Source organism: Balaenoptera physalus, assembly GCF_965194825.1.
Source record: "Balaenoptera physalus genome assembly, chromosome: 11".
NCBI classification, from domain to species: Eukaryota; Metazoa; Chordata; class Mammalia; order Artiodactyla; family Balaenopteridae; genus Balaenoptera; species Balaenoptera physalus.
This window is the reverse complement of record NC_138896.1, coordinates 32,635,895-32,654,219: the sequence shown is the minus strand read 5'-3', so window position 1 is coordinate 32,654,219 and position 18,325 is coordinate 32,635,895. Positions and strand designations below refer to the sequence as shown.

The 18,325-nt window shown below is 56.0% G+C and overlaps 1 protein-coding gene and 1 pseudogene across 3 annotated transcripts in view; one reads left to right on the top strand and one right to left on the bottom strand.

Annotated features, from left to right (window-relative positions):
• Positions 1-1,320: 1,320 nt before the first annotated feature.
• TTBK1 (tau tubulin kinase 1) overlaps positions 1,321-18,325 on the top strand; it is a 41,588-nt gene continuing 24,583 nt past the window's right edge. Inside the window, exons 1-12 of one of the 2 annotated variants that reach the window (XM_082414059.1) lie at positions 1,321-1,530; positions 4,513-4,674; positions 9,614-9,761; positions 10,009-10,082; positions 10,284-10,424; positions 11,214-11,318; positions 11,763-11,828; positions 12,278-12,370; positions 12,456-12,581; positions 13,861-14,015; positions 14,947-15,178; positions 15,413-15,591. In XM_082414059.1, the coding sequence (XP_082270185.1) occupies positions 4,567-4,674; positions 9,614-9,761; positions 10,009-10,082; positions 10,284-10,424; positions 11,214-11,318; positions 11,763-11,828; positions 12,278-12,370; positions 12,456-12,581; positions 13,861-14,015; positions 14,947-15,178; positions 15,413-15,591 (1,427 nt within the window). In that variant the 5' untranslated portion in view covers positions 1,321-1,530; positions 4,513-4,566. Of the gene's footprint in view, positions 1,531-1,799; positions 4,675-9,613; positions 9,762-10,008; positions 10,083-10,283; positions 10,425-11,213; positions 11,319-11,762; positions 11,829-12,277; positions 12,371-12,455; positions 12,582-13,860; positions 14,016-14,946; positions 15,179-15,412; positions 15,592-18,325 lie in introns of those variants that run through there. The other variant, XM_082414058.1, reaches the window with a different exon arrangement.
• LOC309638316 (small ribosomal subunit protein uS8 pseudogene) lies at positions 4,691-9,560 on the bottom strand (annotated as a pseudogene). Its single transcript has one exon. The product of its transcript is annotated as a small ribosomal subunit protein uS8 pseudogene (transcript).

Sequence of the window (18,325 nt, the reverse complement as noted above, 5' to 3'; positions counted from 1 at the left end):
CACCACATGTCCACTATGCTTCCAAAAACTAAATGGAGAGAAGCTAATCTCCTTAGCACAGCACACAAGGCCCATCTTTCATGATCTTGCACAAGGTCACCCCCAGCTCACCACACACTGTCTTCTCAGCCTGGAAGTCTGTCCCACCCTCTGGCCCCACTCATCTGTTGAAAAACTCCTACTAATCCTTCAAATTACAGTCGAGTGCACCTCCTCCAAGAAGTCTCTTCTGGCTACTTGTGCAGATTCAATGATCCTTCTTGCCAGCATAGAGGTTAGAAGCATGCACCCTGGGGCCAGGGTTTGAATCCCAGCTCTGCCACTTGTTAGCTGTGTACATAACTTAAGGCAAATTATTCAACCTCTCTGCATCTTAGTTTCCTCATCTATACAATGGGTATAACACTAGTACGCTACCTCAAAGGGTTGTTATGAGGGTTAAATGAGTTAATATATGAAAGGTCAGAACAGTGTCTGGCAGGAGTAAATCGTTACTGCTATTATTATTGTTGTTGTCGTTGTGGTTGTTGTTGAAGTTACTCAGTGTGCATTTGTTGAAGACAAGAAGGATGGAAGGAAGGAACCTGAGAGAGACAAACTGCAAAAGTATGCTCAGGGAATGTTGAGTAATCCAATCTGTCAGAAGGGTAATAATAGCCTCTCTGGGCCCATATTGGGAAGAATGTTTCATGTCACAGTAAAGAGTGTGCATCTAATTTGCTAAGAGAAACAAGAGTTTGTCAACAGATGGGAGAAAGGACCAAAGAAAGAAAGGGCCAGGTTGAGACAGGAGGTAAGGAGTATATATATATATACGGCGAGGTGAGAGTTACAGGTGAGGGATGGTGTTAGAAGAAATGGGGGGGGTGCTTATGAGAGGATGGGTACAGGTGAGGGGAAATGAGTTTAGAGGAAAGTAATATGAACGTATGGAAGATTATGTGGGAAAATCAGTTGAGGCTGATGGGAACAGGTGAGGAGTGATAGAGACATGCTGGGAGTGGTGAAGATAAAGCAGGATGGAGACAGGTGAGGTTTGTGGGGACAGGTAAAGAGTGACAGGGCCCTGCAGGGGGATGGGGGTCAGGCGAATGGCAGAGACCAGTGAAGAGAATCTATGAGCAGAAACAGGTCCATACGAGAGAGAGTCCTAGGGCCGCAGGAGTGGAGAAAGGAGCAGAGTAGACTGTGATGTCAGAGCAAGGGCGGTGATGTAAGAGCCGGGGCGGTGAGGAGGTGATGTCAGGGCTGGTGCTGATGCTGGCGGCGCAGTGCATTGTGGGCAGCTCCCCGCTCTGCCGCTGCCGCCGCCGTCGCCGTCGCCCGAGAAGGATCCGGGCCGGGCCGGGCCGGGATGGTCCCGGTCGGGAGGCCGCCGCCACCGCCGCCGGAGGGAGCGGGCCGCCCAGCACCGCACTGAGCCGCCCACGCCCCCGCCCCCTCTCCGCCCCGGCCCCGGGGGATGCGCCGCCCGGAGCCGCTGCCTCCGCCGCCGCAGCCGCAGCCGCAGCCGCAGCGGGCTCAGAGCAGGTGAGGCGAGGCGAGCCGAGGCGAGGCGGGGCGGGGCCGGCCGGCCGGGCGGGGGTCGGGGAGGGGTCTCCTTCTGTGAACCCATCGGGCCTCCGCCCTGGCTCACCTCCCAGCGCAGCCTTCTCCAGTTCCCCCTCCCTGTGCCGTCTCCAGCTCCGCCCGAGGTGGGACGCTGGCCTACACAGCCTGGGCCGCATCCCGAGGCCTGGATCGGCGCCCTGCCCCCCAGCACACCCACCCTCTCCAGCCTGTCCTCCAGGGGTTTTGCTCCTCGCTTCTCATCTCTGTCCCCATCCCTATGGCTTCACTCTCCTGACATCCCTGACAGTCGTTCCCTGCTGTCTCCATAACCTCTCTCCCTTGTCCTCCCACCAGCCTCCTTGCCTACTTCCTCATCCCTTCAACTGTGCCCAGAAGCCCTTCTCATGGTCCTGTCCCCTCTCCATCTGTCATGATTATCCCTCACCTGTCTCTGTCTTATGCAACCCCTTCCTCTGATCCTGTCACCCTTGTCCCTTGCATTCCCTGTGCCCCCTTCCACACCTCTCTTCACCTGTTCCCATTACCCCTCACTGATCTTCCTCACCTCTCCTTACCTGGGCTCCCAGATTCCTACACACACCTGGCTTACACCTTGCACAGGTGCACACCAACACTTATATGCACATGCCATGATGAGCTCGCAACCACCTAGATATACACCCCCAACACACACACCTGCACGCACGCACACACATCATCGGTCCCACACTCTCATACATACACACTTGCTGACAGATATAAAACCTCCTCCACAAGCCCTCTCTCTCCACACACCCATCCCTCCACACACTAAAGGGTCCTGAGGGGGCGGTCATGGGGCAGCCAGGTTCCGTGTGTCTGTGTCATCCAACCCTAGCCTGGGCTGAGTGCAGTCCTCTGAGGCAGAGAGTGGGAAGGATGGTGGGCAGGGAGAGGCAGGGAACCCTCATTTATCCTCTTGCCTCCACTCCCCCTTTTCCCACCTCACCTGTTCCTCTATGCTTGCCCATCTATAGAATGGGAGCAGGACTCACATCTTCCTCACCAATCTATAGAATCCACCATCACAGGACTGGAAGGCCCACCAGAGGTCACCCTGTTTAACTCCTTAAGGCTCCCTCCCTACTGGTTCAATTGCTTCTTCAATCTTGTCCTCATCCTGTCTCTCCACCTTTATTCCAGAATCCCCCATCACTCCCTCTCCCTTCATCCTGCCATTGCTCTCACTGCCCTCTGAATTCCTGATGCCCCATTTGCCACTTGGCAGAAGGAAGGCAGAGGCCTATTTAATATCCTCACAGTCCTGATACTCTGAAGTTGTGTGGATTGGAGGAAACAGTCAGCTGAGTCATTTGGCAGAAAAAGAGTGACAGTGTCCCTCTCCCTGAAGATCCCTCACGGCACACCATGACCTGTGGAAGGTTGTTTCCACGCCTTCGCTATCCCACGCTGCCCCTGTACCAGGATGGTCAGACACAGGAGCCCTGGGGAATGAGTCCATCCCAAGTAAAGACAGGCTCATGGAGTTCCCGCCCCATCCATTGGTATCTTAGGCACTTTCCTCCTCTCCACCTCCCCCACCATACCCAGCCTGAGGAGCTTCCTTCCATCTGTGACTGTCCAGGGTCACTGGGAGGCCAGAGCTGTGTACTTATAAAAAGTGTAGGGGGAAAGGAGAGAGGAAAAGATCCATTCCTGTACCGGGGTGGCAGAGATCTCAAAGAGCCATCTCTTCTGGCCCCTGCCCACATACGGGCACATCACACACCAACAGACACAAAACCACACATAAGCACACGTGGACACAGATGTACAGACACAAAGACACAGACACATAGACACACACAAAAAGACACACAAAGACATATACACACTCATACAGAGGGTACACACAGACACACACATGCGCACACTGACATTTCCCTGGGTAACACTGGCTGGCTTTCCCAGCCCTCACACTTGGGACACTCCCCCCTGATATCCAACTTCTACCTATCCGAATGCGACAAGAGCTATGTTTCTTCCTTAGCAGACACAGAAAAGTGTGGGCAGAGGCTCTCTCACCCACCGGCCGTCCAGACCCACTGCTCCCTGGCACATCTGCCTTCTCTTAGGCCGCTTCCACTTCCCTGCTGTCCTCACCTCCCTCCAGTTCAGCCTGCCTCTCTCCCTCTGAGTGGCCACAGGGCTGCCATACCTCTAAAATCCATGTCTTGAATCCATCGCCTTATGTTCACCCCATCACTCACATCCTTGCTTCTCACCGCCGTGGCCGTGTCAGTGGTTTGGGCTCAGCTCTGAGTACGGTTGCAGCCTCCTCACTCAGCACCACCCTCAAGGGGCTGTTGGGTAGCTCCTCATTTTCGGATAATCACATCTCCCATGGTTGATTGGCGGTCTCTGTCACTCTGGTGTGTGTCTTCCCTGGGTCACCCTTTGGTTCAGCAGGTCTCCCCTTTCAATAAGCCTCAGATACACAGTTCCTTGGGCACGGTGTGGCACGGGAAATGTGCGGGTGTGGGGGCCACAGATCGAATCCCCAGACTGGTCCTTCTTGGCTCAGGTCTCCCCTGCCTAAGCACTGATTCCAGTCTGGTGCGCCCCTCGGTCAGCAAGTCTTCCCCACATTAGTTAGCATATGTCTCTTTGGGAAACCCTTTCCCCACAGCCTGTTCACACATCATTTTCCTCTCCTTTTTCTACCACATGTGTGTGCCCGTTGCTGGTTTTCACATCTCCAGTTTGTAGTTTGTATCTCCCTTCCTGTGAATGGCATTTCTGTCTTCTCCTCTGACCTCCCCTTGGTTTTTACACAATGCTTCCCCCATTGACCCCTAGAGCATCCACCCAGTGGGCCAGGGAAGGATGCCTGCCAGGAGAATGGAACTCCCCTCCTCCATATCTGCAAGTGGGTCCCGGGTCCTAACCTGCCCCCCTCACAGTCCCTCCCCACTCCCCCAGGTAGATGGCCCCTTCAGGGCAGGCCCTGCGGACACCCCTCCCTCCGGCTGGCGGATGCAGTGCCTAGCGGCCGCTCTTAAGGACGAAACCAACATGAGTGGGGGAGGGGAGCAGGCCGACATCCTGCCGGCCAACTACGTGGTCAAGGATCGCTGGAAGGTGGTGAGTGAGTGACCCAGCAGGGCAGAGGGAGGGGTGGGGGAGGATGGGAGGAGAGGATCTAGAGACCTGTTAAAACAGGTGCCCTTGGCGCTCCTACCCTAAGAGGGAGGTGCCCCTAAGCTCATTTGTATATGGCTTGCAGGTCATTATTTTGCCTACACTTGTGGACAATCGCTTTCTCCCAGTGCCCTCTCTCCAACCCCGCCGTCTCTCACCCCTTTCCCCGCTAGATCACGTTGGTCGGGCCCAGCCTGCAACAACTCCTGGTTGGATGTCGGAGCAGGAGCTGCAGAGCTCATTGAGGGGAGGAGGGCGGGGGTGGGGGAGGGGGCCGTTTCTCTGCTGGACCTTGGAGAAGGGCAATGAGTGAGCCCCTCCTCTTCCGCAGAGGACAGAAAAGCTTGGGTTCGGGGAAAGAGGCCCTGAAGGCGGCTCCCACCGCATCCGCACTCCATCTTCTCTATCCACCCTCCTCCCTTCACTGCTTCCTGCGGCAGGTGCAACATGCCGAGACTCCATCTCCCAGCGTGCCTTGCTCCTCCAGCCCAGGACTTCGGGCTGCTCGGTCTGCTGGGAGTTGTAGTCCGAGCCTCTTCAGGGCTTTGCCTCTCGGATGGGAGGGCGACACGTGAGGGTCGAGGCAAAGGCAGTGTAGTGTATGTTGAGCGGAACCTATGGTAAATCAATCCCTGTCCCAGCGCCCCCCCTTTCTTTCCGATGCTTGAGGGCACTCTGATGTCCTCTTTTTATGGGGGCAGGATGATGTGGGGCAGAGTTTGGGGTGACTATGTGAGCTTGTGGGTCTGCATAGCGTGGGTGCTCAGCTCTCCGGAGGTGCGGGGTTGAGAGGGGAGTGGGGCCTGGCTGCGGGCAGGTCTCCATGGCAACAACTACCCAGTGGGCAGGTCTCCTAGTGGCCAGGGAGAGGGGCAAAGGTGGCAACGTTGTCAGAGATGTCTCTGGGACTGGAGGAGGTGAGGGAGGGAGCTGGAGGAGCCAGAGAGCTGAGGGAAAGGGCTGTCTATGTCCCAGAGGGGGACTTCCTGAGGGGCAGAGGAAGGGGACAGAAACTGGGAGAGGAGGAGCCAGGGCAGTAATCAAAGGCATGAGGGTCTGGCAAAGTGAGGAATGTTCCTCCAAGACCCCACCCTCACCCCCTCCGGGTCCTGCTCAGGGCGTACTTTCTGGCAGATTGGAGGCAGGAGGACTTTTGCATTGAAGAGGTGAGAAAAAGAGGGTATTCACTCACATACTGAAATTGGGTTAGAAATTTCCTGTGCTTTTTGAGGGAGGGGGTGGGAGATGAGTGGGGAGAGAAGTGGTAGGGGTGGAGGGGAAAGGAGCAAGCCCTCAGTCTTTGCCGGGTGACCTCGCTTTCCCCTCCCTCCCTGGACCCTGGAGAAATAGAGAGGGTGGGGTGCCAGATGCCTCCCCTCAGCCAGTCTCCACGAGGAACAGACAGAGAGTGAGGCACAGCTCAGGAACCAAGAAAATTGCCCAGATGGGCTGTGCCAGGAGAAAATGAGTGTCCATGGCACTTGGTGGAGTATTTAAAAATAATAGCAGTGTTTTTTCTTGAGGGGTGCCCCTTAGAATCAGAATGTCAAACTATAATAACAATAAAAACTTAGCATTTATTTTGAGCACTTACTGTGGCCGGGCGCTATGCAAACTGCCTTACATGCATTATCTCAACAACCTATGGAGTAGATACTGTTATTATCCCCGTTTCACAGTTGTGGAAACTGAGGCACAGAGATTAGCTAACTTGCCAAGTTCCCATGACTAGTCGGTGGAACCAGGTTTGTCTGACTGCTGGGGCAACAGTCACTGAACTATGTTGCTTCCTAAGAATTAGCCCATCTGAGAATCAGGATCAGAGAGCTGAGGGAGAGTTGTAACATATATTCTAGTCCAACTCTCATTTTACAGAAAGGGAAAAGCGGAAACTCACCCCAGTTCACCCAGAGCTGGGCCAAGAAACCTGGTTTCCTTTTTCCTAAGTGAATGCTAGTCCTATTGTGTCGTGTTTCTTGAGGTCCTTCGGCAGGGGAGAGGGTCCAGAAAAAATTTAGGAGGGGAGGAATAGGGTCTGGTGCAGGGAGGTTGAGAGAACATTCCTGTCACTGGGCTGTGGGCAAAGCTGTTTTGTGACACTTTAGTGGGCACTTTTGCCCTTACCGGCCCCTTCCAACATAATAAAGTACTAAAGATTGCAATTGTATGACTGCATTGCTATAATGAGGAATAAATTAATACTATATAATAAAAATTTTTTGATCTAAAAGTTCATTTTCCCCTTCTGATTGTAAAAGAAATGGAAACATTTTCATGTCCTCCTAAAAGTATTATTAGGGTGCCTGCTGTACTCCCCTGCCCCCAGAGGTTCTGTAATGGGTGGGTGGGGGGTGAGGAAGGAACTAAGGAAAGAGAAATAGACTCTGTTTGGAAGTGGAGGTGGTAGAGAAATACCGTTTGGCATCCTGGGAAATTGGAGAGTAGGTGTCAGAAATGTCTTGGGTGCCCCGAGCCCTCCTTACCATCTCCAGCAAGGATTTTGGAGCCTGGTGGATCTGGCCTTGAATCTCAGCACTCACACTGTTAATCACAGTATAGTCAACGGTACCTACATTATTTCAGTTAAGACTGTGGGTTCTGCATCAGATTGCCTGGGTTTAAGTGAAACCCGGCTTTGCAACTTACTAGCAGTGTGAACTGGGGCAAGGTACTTACTCTCTGTGCCTTAGTTTTCCTTTTGTGCAAAATGACAACTCCTGTGACCTTCCTTACCTGTGTTGCTGGGAGCCTCTGGGGATGAGCTGAGATGATGTCTGTGAGTCTGGAGCACAGAAAACGAGATGTTTCCTCCATGTTCCCACAAAGAAAACCGTAAAGGAATCTAGAAGATACTAGAATCTCCCCTGAGTTTCACATTCCCAGAGGAAGACATGCCATTGCTTTCCTTGAGTCTGCATCTGTCTCCTCCTGTTCTGAAATTCTTCTAGAAGTCTGACCTTAACTTTCATCTCAAGTAGAGAGGAACCCTGGTTTCTCACTGTTCTTCCTCCCTCCTCTTTCCTGGGCACAAGAACCCAACCAGCCTTCCACTTGTCTTCTAAATCTTCCCTTCATCCTTCTCTCTTTTTCTAGAGTGTTTACAACTGTAACCTGCTGGGAACTCCCAGTCCTCAGCTCTGCCCTGCCCCCTTTCTCTCACCATTCCCATGTTTCAACCACCATTAAACATTTATTGGGCATCCGCTTGCTGAATAAATGCCAAGGGGAGGGCTCAGAGATGCAAGAGGCTGAGAGTCAGGAGTTTACAGATGCTCAGAGCAGCCTCCATCCAATCATGAGCAAGCCCAGCTGCGGCTGGCACGTTACAAGCCAACAGGACACAAGTGAGGACTCTGGAAGAGGGCAGGCCACCCATGGGTGGGGGGCTCCCTGGGGAGGTGAGAATTGAACTTATAGCTTTTTTTTTTTTTTTTTTTCTATTGAGGCATTTTCTTTGCACAGATGTGTTACATCCCTAGAAAAAGAATCCCAGGATTTTCCCTCCTGTGTTTTTTCATCTTGCTTCCTCACGGTTCATGATGCCAGCTGAGGTTATCAGTACAGTGAAACCACACTGACGGGATGGAAGCAGATTATTCTGCCATTTTTCTAGATCTTTGAGCTGCACATCAAATCTGAGGCTGATCACTCTACACTTGTTTAGCCTGCCTGTGAGGTTCACAATAATTTTCCCAGCTCTGTGAGCATCAGTGATTTCAAACTCGCCAATGTAACCATGCTTCAGCATCCCAGTTAGAAACTGGACGGTGACTTTGGAGCACAGCCTAATAAGAACCTGGCATTTGCCTCACTTTTGTTGATGCTCTTGAGAGCATCAGCCAGGACCTTTGTGCGCACCATTATGGCGACACGGAAAGATGGCGGAAAGAGGTGTACATCTTTCTTAAACCAAATGAGTCCCAACCTAGAACTCAGCATCTTCTCCCCTGTCCCCCCATCATTGCTAGCAGCACCCTCACTCTCCAAGACCCCTGGGCCCCTGACTTAATCCCGCCCCATAACTCAGCTTTGCTCATCTCCCCTGGCCAATTCTTCCTCTGTCACAGTTCTCCCCTCTGCCTTTTCTCACTGACTGCCCAGAGATGCTAGGGGAGGGGGGCCCAGAGCATCAGAGCTCCACTGCAATGCTCCCTGGGAACACACAGATTCTCTTCAAACCTCCATCCCCACCATGTTCCCCTGGACAGGAGGCTCACCCTGGTTTTGGGCATCTGACCTGGGGCCTCGGGAGTGATGTGAGCTTCAGCAGGGGGCCTGGGCAGAGAACACCCTTTGCTGAGTCCCCTCCCCCAAACACTCCTCTCTAAATGCTCTCTGCCCCTGGTGTCATCTTTCAGGAGACTGTCAACCCCAGGAAGGGCTGGCCTCCCTGGGGGAGGGACCCACCTGAAGCTGCAAGGTTCTGGAAATTAGTTTTGCTTCTGGATGGAGGCTGCTCAGTCTAGGTGGGGAATGGGGGGAGCGTGATATTTATTGTCCTTAAAAGGCTCACGGCGGCCCATTATCTCTTCAGAATCCTGCATCGGCTTGTCTCCTTGTCTCTGTGGAGTCCCAGGTCTCATAACTTTCCCACTGCCCACTCTGACGTGTAGCCCCATGCATGTGTGTGTGTCTGTGTCTGTGTGTCTGTGTCTGTGTCTGTGAATAGTTGTACACCCATGGACTGAGCTCTCTGTCTCCAGCACTAGGAGAGGCGGTGGGAGCATGGGTGGGTGGGGTGAAGAAGGGAGCCATGGGGTCCTCCCCTTCAAGGACAGCCTCTGCCCCCATCAGTGAAGGAGGTGACCCAGTAATGGGTGGGGTGAGGAGCTGTTCAGCCTGATCCCTGGGTCCCCTATTTCCCTTTCACCCGTCTCTGTAGCTCAAAAAGATCGGGGGCGGGGGCTTTGGTGAGATCTACGAGGCCATGGACCTGCTGACCAGGGAGAATGTGGCCCTGAAGGTGGAGTCGGCCCAGCAGCCCAAGCAGGTCCTCAAGATGGAGGTGGCCGTGCTCAAAAAGCTGCAAGGTGCGGGTCCAGGGCAAGATGGGAGGGAAGAGGTGATGGAGCCAGGGGCTGAGAGGTGATGGGCGAGGGGATATGGGAACAGAGTCCAAGAGTGATGATGGGCCTAAGGGCAGGGGGAGGTGGGAGAAGTGGCCATGGGGCCAGGGCTGGGGGAACCAGGAATCAAGAGTGCACGGGAAGCCCACCTTAGGGCTGGGAGTGAGGAAGAAGGAGTAGGAGTTGGGAGACCCCTGTCTGTATCCCTCAGGGAAAGACCACGTGTGCAGGTTCATTGGCTGTGGCCGGAACGAGAAGTTTAACTATGTAGTGATGCAGCTCCAGGTGAGTCCCCGTAGCCCATCCTCCCTTCACTCTCCCCCAGGAGCTCTGGTGGTGACTCCTGGGGTGGGATGGAGACTGTGGCCCTGGGAGGAACGGGGAGTGGGCGCAAGCCTTTGGGACGAGGCTGGGAAGAGTGTCATGGCGGGGGTGGTCGGAATGGCAGCTGAGCTGGGCCTGTCCCCACCCCCTCCCCCACCCCAGGGCCGGAACCTGGCTGACCTGCGACGCAGCCAGCCTCGAGGCACCTTCACGCTGAGCACCACTCTGCGGCTGGGCAAGCAGATCCTGGAGTCCATCGAGGCCATCCACTCCGTGGGCTTCCTGCACCGCGACATCAAGCCGGTGAGGGCTGCCCCCTCCTCTGAAGCACACACCCCACCTCCTCTCCTCCCCTGGGTCCCCTGGTTTCTTCTCCAGAACAGTGGTTGGGTGGGGACAGCCTCTACTACCTGTCCCCTCCTCCTGTTCTCCATCCCAAGCTCCATCTCTTCCGCTCCCCTGCCTCTCAGGAGCACCCCTGCCTGCCCCTTGGGCGTGCCCGTGTCCTCCCCTCTTTTCTCTTCTCTTCCTTTTTCTCACCCCTGACCTGAACAGTCCTTGAACCTGGAAAGGTGAAGGGGTTGGGGAAGGATGGAAGGATTGAAGGAAGGGGGACGAGGGGCTGAGGCTTGGTAAGAGATTCCAAGTAGCTGATTTTGTAACATCTTGGATCTTGGTGCTTGGACCCAATTTAAAGTGGTGAAAACTGAGACCCAGAAGGGTTGGTTGAACGGCCCAAGGTCACACAGCAAGAACAGTGCTGGTCTCCTGATGCCTCAGGGCAGGACAGTTACACTAAGCCACACAGCCTCGCTGGGAGTTCCGAGGATTCGGAGCCAGGCGGACCTCGGCTGGGTCACCTCTTGCTGTGTGATCTTGGAGAAGCCTGCAGTTTGCCCTCAGTTTCCTCCTCTCTAAAATGAGCATAATCACACCTGCCCCTCAGATAAGGTCCGTGACCTGCTGTACATGTTGATGTTTTACTCTCATGTGAGTGTATGTGGGGTGGAAGGCCCCTCACCAGAGCTGTTTCTTGGTGTCTCCTGAGGTGGGCCTGGAGCCCCAAGACTCACAGCTGCTGTCTTCCCCCAGTCAAACTTTGCCATGGGCAGGCTGCCCTCCACCTACAGAAAGTGCTACATGTTGGATTTTGGGCTGGCCCGGCAGTACACCAACACCACGGGGGACGTTCGGCCCGTGAGTACTGCCGCTCACGGGAATCCTGGCATCCTCGCCCCACCCCCTGATCTGGGGACCCTTCACCAGTTTTCCCTGCAGCTGCCTAGACAGGCCTGGCCTTGTGTTCAGTGTCATCCAGTGCTGGGTCCACACTCGGCCTGTCCCCCTCTCCCCCTTGGCCTGGGTGGATGCCACTTCCACGCCCTGTGGTCTGCCTGGTCAAGGGCAGACGCAGCGACAGTGAGCAGGGTCGAGACGGGTTTAGGACTGGGCCTGGTGTGTCAGGTTGCTCCTGACCAGGCTGACTCGGCAGTGCTGGGTGGCGGGGGTGGGGGGGGCGGTGATGGGGGAGGAGGCAGTCAGGGCTAAAGTAGGCAGAATTAGGCTTGGTAAGCAGGGTTGAGACGTGGCCGAGGTCAGGGGCAGTGGGTGACGTTCCTGGTGGTGTTCTCCCCTCTGCAGCCTCGGAATGTGGCCGGGTTTCGCGGGACTGTTCGTTATGCCTCGGTCAACGCTCACAAGAACCGGGTGAGTGGCAGGGCGGGACTGAGGGATGTGGGGACAGTAAGGGCAGAGGTCAGGGGCAGAGTATGCTGCTGAGGAAGAGGGCAGGGCAGGCAGCTGTGATGGGAGGTGGGGAGAGGAGTGCAGGGCAGGGGCTGGAAGATGCCCGTCCAGAGACCCTGATTGGAAGAGGGCTCAGAGGGCGTCTCCCCTTGACGTCACCTTCTTCCTTGTTTTGGGGATCCCCTCCTCTCTGTCCCCACTACAAATCTCTGTGGATGAGAAAGCACACACGGAACTTTTGACTGTGGGATTCTGTGTGTTGGCGGGTCAGGAATGGAGCCGTGGCTTCAGGGAGACCCCAGCTCTGCCCATAGGCACCCTGACTGGTGTCCCTCAGTGAAGGGTCAGCGTCCACTCCCGGGGAAGGACCTGGGAGCCATGGGTGACCCCCTCCCTGCTCCCACCCCCAGGAGATGGGCCGCCACGATGACCTGTGGTCCCTCTTCTACATGCTTGTGGAGTTTGCAGTGGGTCAGCTACCTTGGAGGAAGATCAAGGACAAGGTGAGGGCAGTACAGCTGGGTCTGAGGGCAGGGAGGGGGTGTGGGGCAGCTGGGGCTCCATCTCCCAGTGCCCTCTTGTCTCCAGGAGCAGGTAGGGATGATCAAGGAGAAGTACGAGCACCGGATGCTGCTGAAGCACATGCCCTCCGAGTTCCACCTTTTCCTGGACCACATCGCCAGCCTTGACTATTTCACCAAGCCCGATTACCAGGTGGGAGCCTGCCTGCCTGCTCCTGCACCCCCGACGTCTCTCTATGGGTGACTGTCTCCAGCGCCACCCATCCTGCTGAGGCCCTGCGCCCCTGCCGGCTTGGCCCTGAGCACCTTCCCCGGTCTTCCAACCGCACGAAAGAAACTGTTCTGTGCTCTTGTAAACAGTAGTCACAGCTAAGATTTATCAAGAGCTCACCCTGTTCTCAGTACTTTTCCTGCATTAACTCATTTAAGCTTTAAAACAAGCCTTTGATGATATTGCGTGTTCTTTATGTTATTATTCCAGCACTTAACAATTAATGAAGCCAAGTGCTTTCAAGGACTTTACACTGAAACGCTGCAGGAGGCCAAGTGGGATGATTATCCCCATTTCATAGATGAGGAAACTGAGGCCTGACAGCCTGGTTAGGAGCAGGGCAGGGCTCAGGCACATCTGACTCCAAGTCCAGTGCTCTTTCCAAGGCGCCATCACTACACCCCTATGGGACCCACTGATCAGAGAATGTTCTGCCCAGGATCCACTATGTGGGAGCACAGATAGTGTCAGGCACACAGTGGGCTCGCAGTGAAGGGGGTCGTGCTAGCAGAGAGAACCCTCTGGAGAGAGCTAAGTCAGAAGTGGAAAGGTCTGTGGGGCCGCCACCTCCTGAACCCAGGGACCCGGTTGTTGGCAGAGATCCCTTACTTGGGCAGTGGGAGGCCAAGGCCCCCAGGCCTAGCTCAGCGTCATGGGTTCCCCCAGACCAAACAGCTTCGAGCACACCCTGTGCTGGGCCCTGGGCTGGCTGCTAGAAGTGTAGAGGTGGCAGATAGGCCTGTGAACAATTCAAACCGCTGCTCTGTGCCCAATCGTGTGGGCGGGGGATTCAGGGAAGGCTCCAGAGTGGAGAGGACAGTGGGAAAGGCACTGCAGGCAGAGGAAGCAGCCTGTGCAGAGGCATGATCCCAGGTGGTGGGTTTGGGAAACTACTGCTGCTGCTTCTGCTGAGTTGCTGGAGATGGCAGAGGAGGCTGGGGATGGTAATCAGGGGACAGATCTCCAAGGGCTTGTGTCCAGCCAGTGGAGCTTAAGTCAAGACGATAATTTGCATGCTGATTTGCATACTTTGTGCATGTTTTCATTTAAAATCAATGTGCCCTTCTTTCAATACCCCCCTCGTGGCCCATCCCTGTCCTGGAAGGCCCCTCTCTTCCCCCTGCAATCCCAGCAACTGCCCCCTCCTCCTGGCTAGCCCCTGGGTCACCTCTCTGTCCTCCCACCAACCCCATCCCTGCAGCTGATCATGTCAGTGTTTGAGAACAGCATGAAGGAGCGGGGCATCGCCGAGAACGAGGCCTTTGACTGGGAGAAGGCGGGCAATGACGCCCTCCTGTCCACGAGCACCTCCACCCCGCCCCAGCAGAACACCCGGCAGACGGCAGCCATGTTTGGGTGAGTCTTGGGAGGGGTGATGGGGGGGCAGACGACCCCTGCCCCAAGGTGTCACCTGAGAAGCCACCCTCTCCTCCTCTTCCTACCTGGACACACCTGGCTGTCTCTCCTGTTCTTGGTGCTCAAAAGCGGGGTTCTTGAATCCCAGGAAGTTCTGCCACATCTCTACCTTCAATCTGGGGATGGAGGGGGCACCCTTATTTGGAGTTCTTGACCTTACTGGGGAGCAGAGAACCCTGAGTGAGATTCCCGCAGCGCCACAGTCTGTCTGTTTCTTGGTGGTCACACGCATCCATTCAGCGAACAGGTCTTGAGCCCTGGCACCAGGCCCTGTGGGGGCTCGAGAAGAGATGTGCAGCCCCTGCCCTCCAAGTGCTCTCAGCTGAGTCTGGGATGTTTGTAATCGATGGGTCAACGATTTCAGATCTAACTGAAAAGCACAAAGATAGAGTGGCCCAGGGAGGGGCCAGAGTGAGAAGGGCTCCCCACCCAGCCCCAGGGGTGAGCCAGAGGACACACTGCGGAGACTCCACAGGACTTGCCAGCACATGAGGTGCCGGGTCTGTAAAGACATTGGTCCAGGAACTCCAAAGTGATTCTTTATTTAGACCCATTTCCTAGTCTCAAGGAAGCCAGCCAGCGAAATGTAGTGGGGAGCTGGCAGGGCCGGAGAGCATCGAGATCTCCTACATAAACAGAGCCAGGTGGTGCCATACTTGCCCTTCAGCCCTCTGACCACCTGAGCCACCTGAGGGTGGTCTGGTCCCAGAGGGTTTGCGAGCCAGGGATGGAGATGGGCCTACGGACGCCCCGACCCTGCCGGACCTTGCCTGTGCCCACTCTCATGGGTGGCGGGTGGTCTCCAGGGCCTGTGCTAGAGGAGAGGGCACCCCTGCCAGCCTTGCCCACGGCCCCCTCCTGGCCTCCACAGGGTGGTCAACGTGACGCCGGTGCCCGGCGACCTGCTCCGGGAAAACACCGAGGATGTGCTGCAGGGCGAGCACCTGAGTGACCAGGAGAACGCACCTCCAATCCTGCCGGGGCGGCCCCCCGAGGGGCCGGGCTCCAGCCCCCACCTCGTCCCTCACCCTGGGGGTCCTGAGGCTGAAGTCTGGGAGGAGACAGATGTCAACCGGAACAAACTCCGGATCAACATTGGCAAAGTAACTGCAGCTGCGGAGGGGGACGCGGGTGGCCTTCCCCCTCCCACCTTGCTCCCCACCCGTGGGCCCCTCTCCCCAGCCGCCTGCCTGCTCGCGCTGCCTGCCTGGCCCGGCCCCATCCCAGGATCACCGGCATCCCAGTGCTCGGACCTCCCTCTCTCTCCTTCACCCCAGAAGATCACCTGCCCACAGCTGCCCTGTCAGCCCCACTCATGGAGCTCCCCTGTCCTGCAGACCCCCTGTGTGGTGGAGGAGGAGCAGAGCCGAGTTGCGGGGGTCCCCAGCTCCCCGGTGCGCGCCCCCCCAGACTCACCGACAACCCCAGTCCGTTCTCTGCACTACCGGAGGGTCAACAGCCCTGAGTCGGAGAGGCTGTCCACGGTGGATGGGCGGGTGGAACTGCATGAGAGGAGGTGGGTCTGGAGCCAGGGGGATGGTCAGGGGCCCCTGGTCCCCTCCACCTTCACACGGCTGGTCTGGAGGAAAGTTCAGATTCCAGGCAGAGGTGGGGGGACCCTGGAAGCGTTAAGAGGGTTCTACTTGGGCCTGGGGTCAGACTCAGTTGAGTCAGTGACCAGCCTGGAGAGGGGGTGGGGGATGCAGAGGGCCCAGCTCAGACCACGGAGGGGCGTGGGGCTGGAGGAAGGTGTAGGAGGAGGCGAGAGCTGAGATGGTAGGTGGGCGTGCTTCCAGAACCTCTTTCCCTGGGGACTAATTACAGATGCCACAGAGCAGCTGGTGAGGCTCCCTTCAGCTCTGGGGGAGGGGCCTGGAGAAGGATTCGGGGAGTGCCTGAGGAGAAGACAGACCAAGTTTTGGGGGTCAGGCCTCAGGGATCTGAACGTCAGGGAGGGACCTGGTTGGTGGGTGGGAGTGTTGGAGAATTGAGAGTCAAAGTGAGCCTTTAGGATGGGGGATGAGAGGGTGGCTGGTTGACCTTGGGTGGCTGATGGCCGCTAGGGACCAGGGCCCCATCCTCACCTTAGATCTGATGGGTGGGACAACCTCGGGTGGGAGACATGACCCCACCTCCCTTGGCTCTGGGTGGGGCTTTACCTCACAGCAAGGCTGGGGCCTTCTCTGCACCAGGAAAGAGGTCTCTTCCTGTGGCCCAGCCCTGGGGTAGGAGGTCCCTGACTCCTCATGACCCACCTCAGCCGGGAACCCCTCTCTGGACTCTGTCCCAAACTGCACGCCACCTCTGGGATGGGCACAGTGCCCCTCTGGGGTGTGGAGACGCCCGAGTCAGGGCAGCCCTGTGCCAATCCCTGTGGTGACCCCAGGACAAAGAGACGCAGGCCCTGTCCCGAGGGAGCTGACAGCCCTCACACACACACTCATATCCACACACACTCCCACTCCCACACTCATACTCCCACTCCCACACTCATACTCACACTCACGTCCACACTCACACACTCATACACACACACACTACACTCACACGCACACTCTCACGCTCACGTCCACACACTCACACACACTCACTTTCACATGCCCATCACACTCACACACTCATACACACACACCCTCACCACACTCACAGTCTCACAGGTTGAACTACCCGGGACAGAAGACCACATTTTCATCCATGGTCGCCCAGAGGGTCCAGGAAACAGGGAGGAATGAGGAGGGGCAGTTTGGAAGGGATACGAGGGGAGAAGGGAGGTGGGAAATGCCCTGAGCAAAGACAGTCCTGAAGAGCACTTTGGTTTGGCTCAGACTGAACCCTTGTTTCAGGGATGCTGGGGAGAGGAGAGGGCCGAGGAGAGATTTTCTGGAAGGTTCAGGATCTCAGGCAGGGCAAAAGGGTTTAGGGTGCTCTGGGGCACTTGGGAGCAGGAGAACATATGAAGCTGGTGGGATCAGGGGGTCCCACCTCCCTGCTTTCTTCAATTCCCACTCCCCCCACAATCTTCGGCCCCTCTCTTCCTCTGGCTTCCTCTCTCCTTCACATCCATTTAAACAAACCATGCTCTTGGGAAAGGAAGTGACATTAGCCACTTACATGGGAGTATGAATGTAAGACCTGGGTGACCTCCCTCCGGGGTTTTTATTTTAAGCCTTATGAACAAATTGATAAAAATGTTGTGCAGATTGGAGTTGGCAGGTCCCACATAGGCTGGGGTAGGAGGATGTTGAGAAAGCCCCACAGGAGGCTTTGATCTTGCACCCCTCCCCTCACAGGCTCGATGCGGGTGGGGAGGATGGCAGTCCACCCCCTGTCCACAGCCTGAGTGTGAGTGAGGCCTCCGTGGTTCTCAGGGGGGCACCCTGGCATCTGGGAGAGGACAATTCTTCCTTGTATGGCATCCTACAACCAGGAATACCCTCACCTTGGGGCTGGTACTCCCCAGTTGAGAACCTCTGCAAGTAACGTGAGATTCACAGCACAGGTTAAGATAACGATGAAAGAGATGTCCCCAGGTAGGATCAGGGTCCCAGAAGCAAAAGTCAGAAGGGACCCAGCCCCTGCCTGGCAGAACTCGCAGTCTACTGGGGCGGGAGATTTGTAAACATACACGTGCTCCTCTCTGTGACGAGAAGGGACACAGGCAGCGCTGGGAAGGCAAACTAACCCCCATCAATGCAGGAGGGAACAGCTCCCTGCAGGAGGTGACATGGAGCTGGGGTGGACAGCAAAGGGTGGGAGGACAGGCTGTGTGTGGGGCGTGGCATTCGTAAAGGCACAGAGGTGTGAGCAATTTGGGGAAAAGCAAGTGAATTTGAGATGGGTCTGGCTAGGGGAAGGGGGAAATGGGGCCTTTGGCTGGCCGTCAGGGGCCTTGAATGCCAAACTAAGGCATGTGGACATTGTCCTGGGCTGGGAGTCACTGGAGTTTGTTGGAGGTGGTGAAACCAGCCAGGTAGGCTTGAAGGGTGGTGGTAAAAGAGGCTAGAAAACCATCAGCAAACTCGAGGGCCAGGTGGGTGTGTTTGCCCTGGGTGCAGCGGGAGAGAGCCCGCGTGGGGTGGGAGCCCTGGCTGGGCCAGCATCAGATTGCCTTTAGGAAGATCAGAAGATCCAGTTTCTTGGGGGTGGTTTGGAGGACAGTGTTCCTTGGGCACAAGAACCAGATTTTACTTTTTGCCCGTTTAGATTCCTGGAACACAGTAGGCATTCAAAAATGTGTGTTGAATGAATGA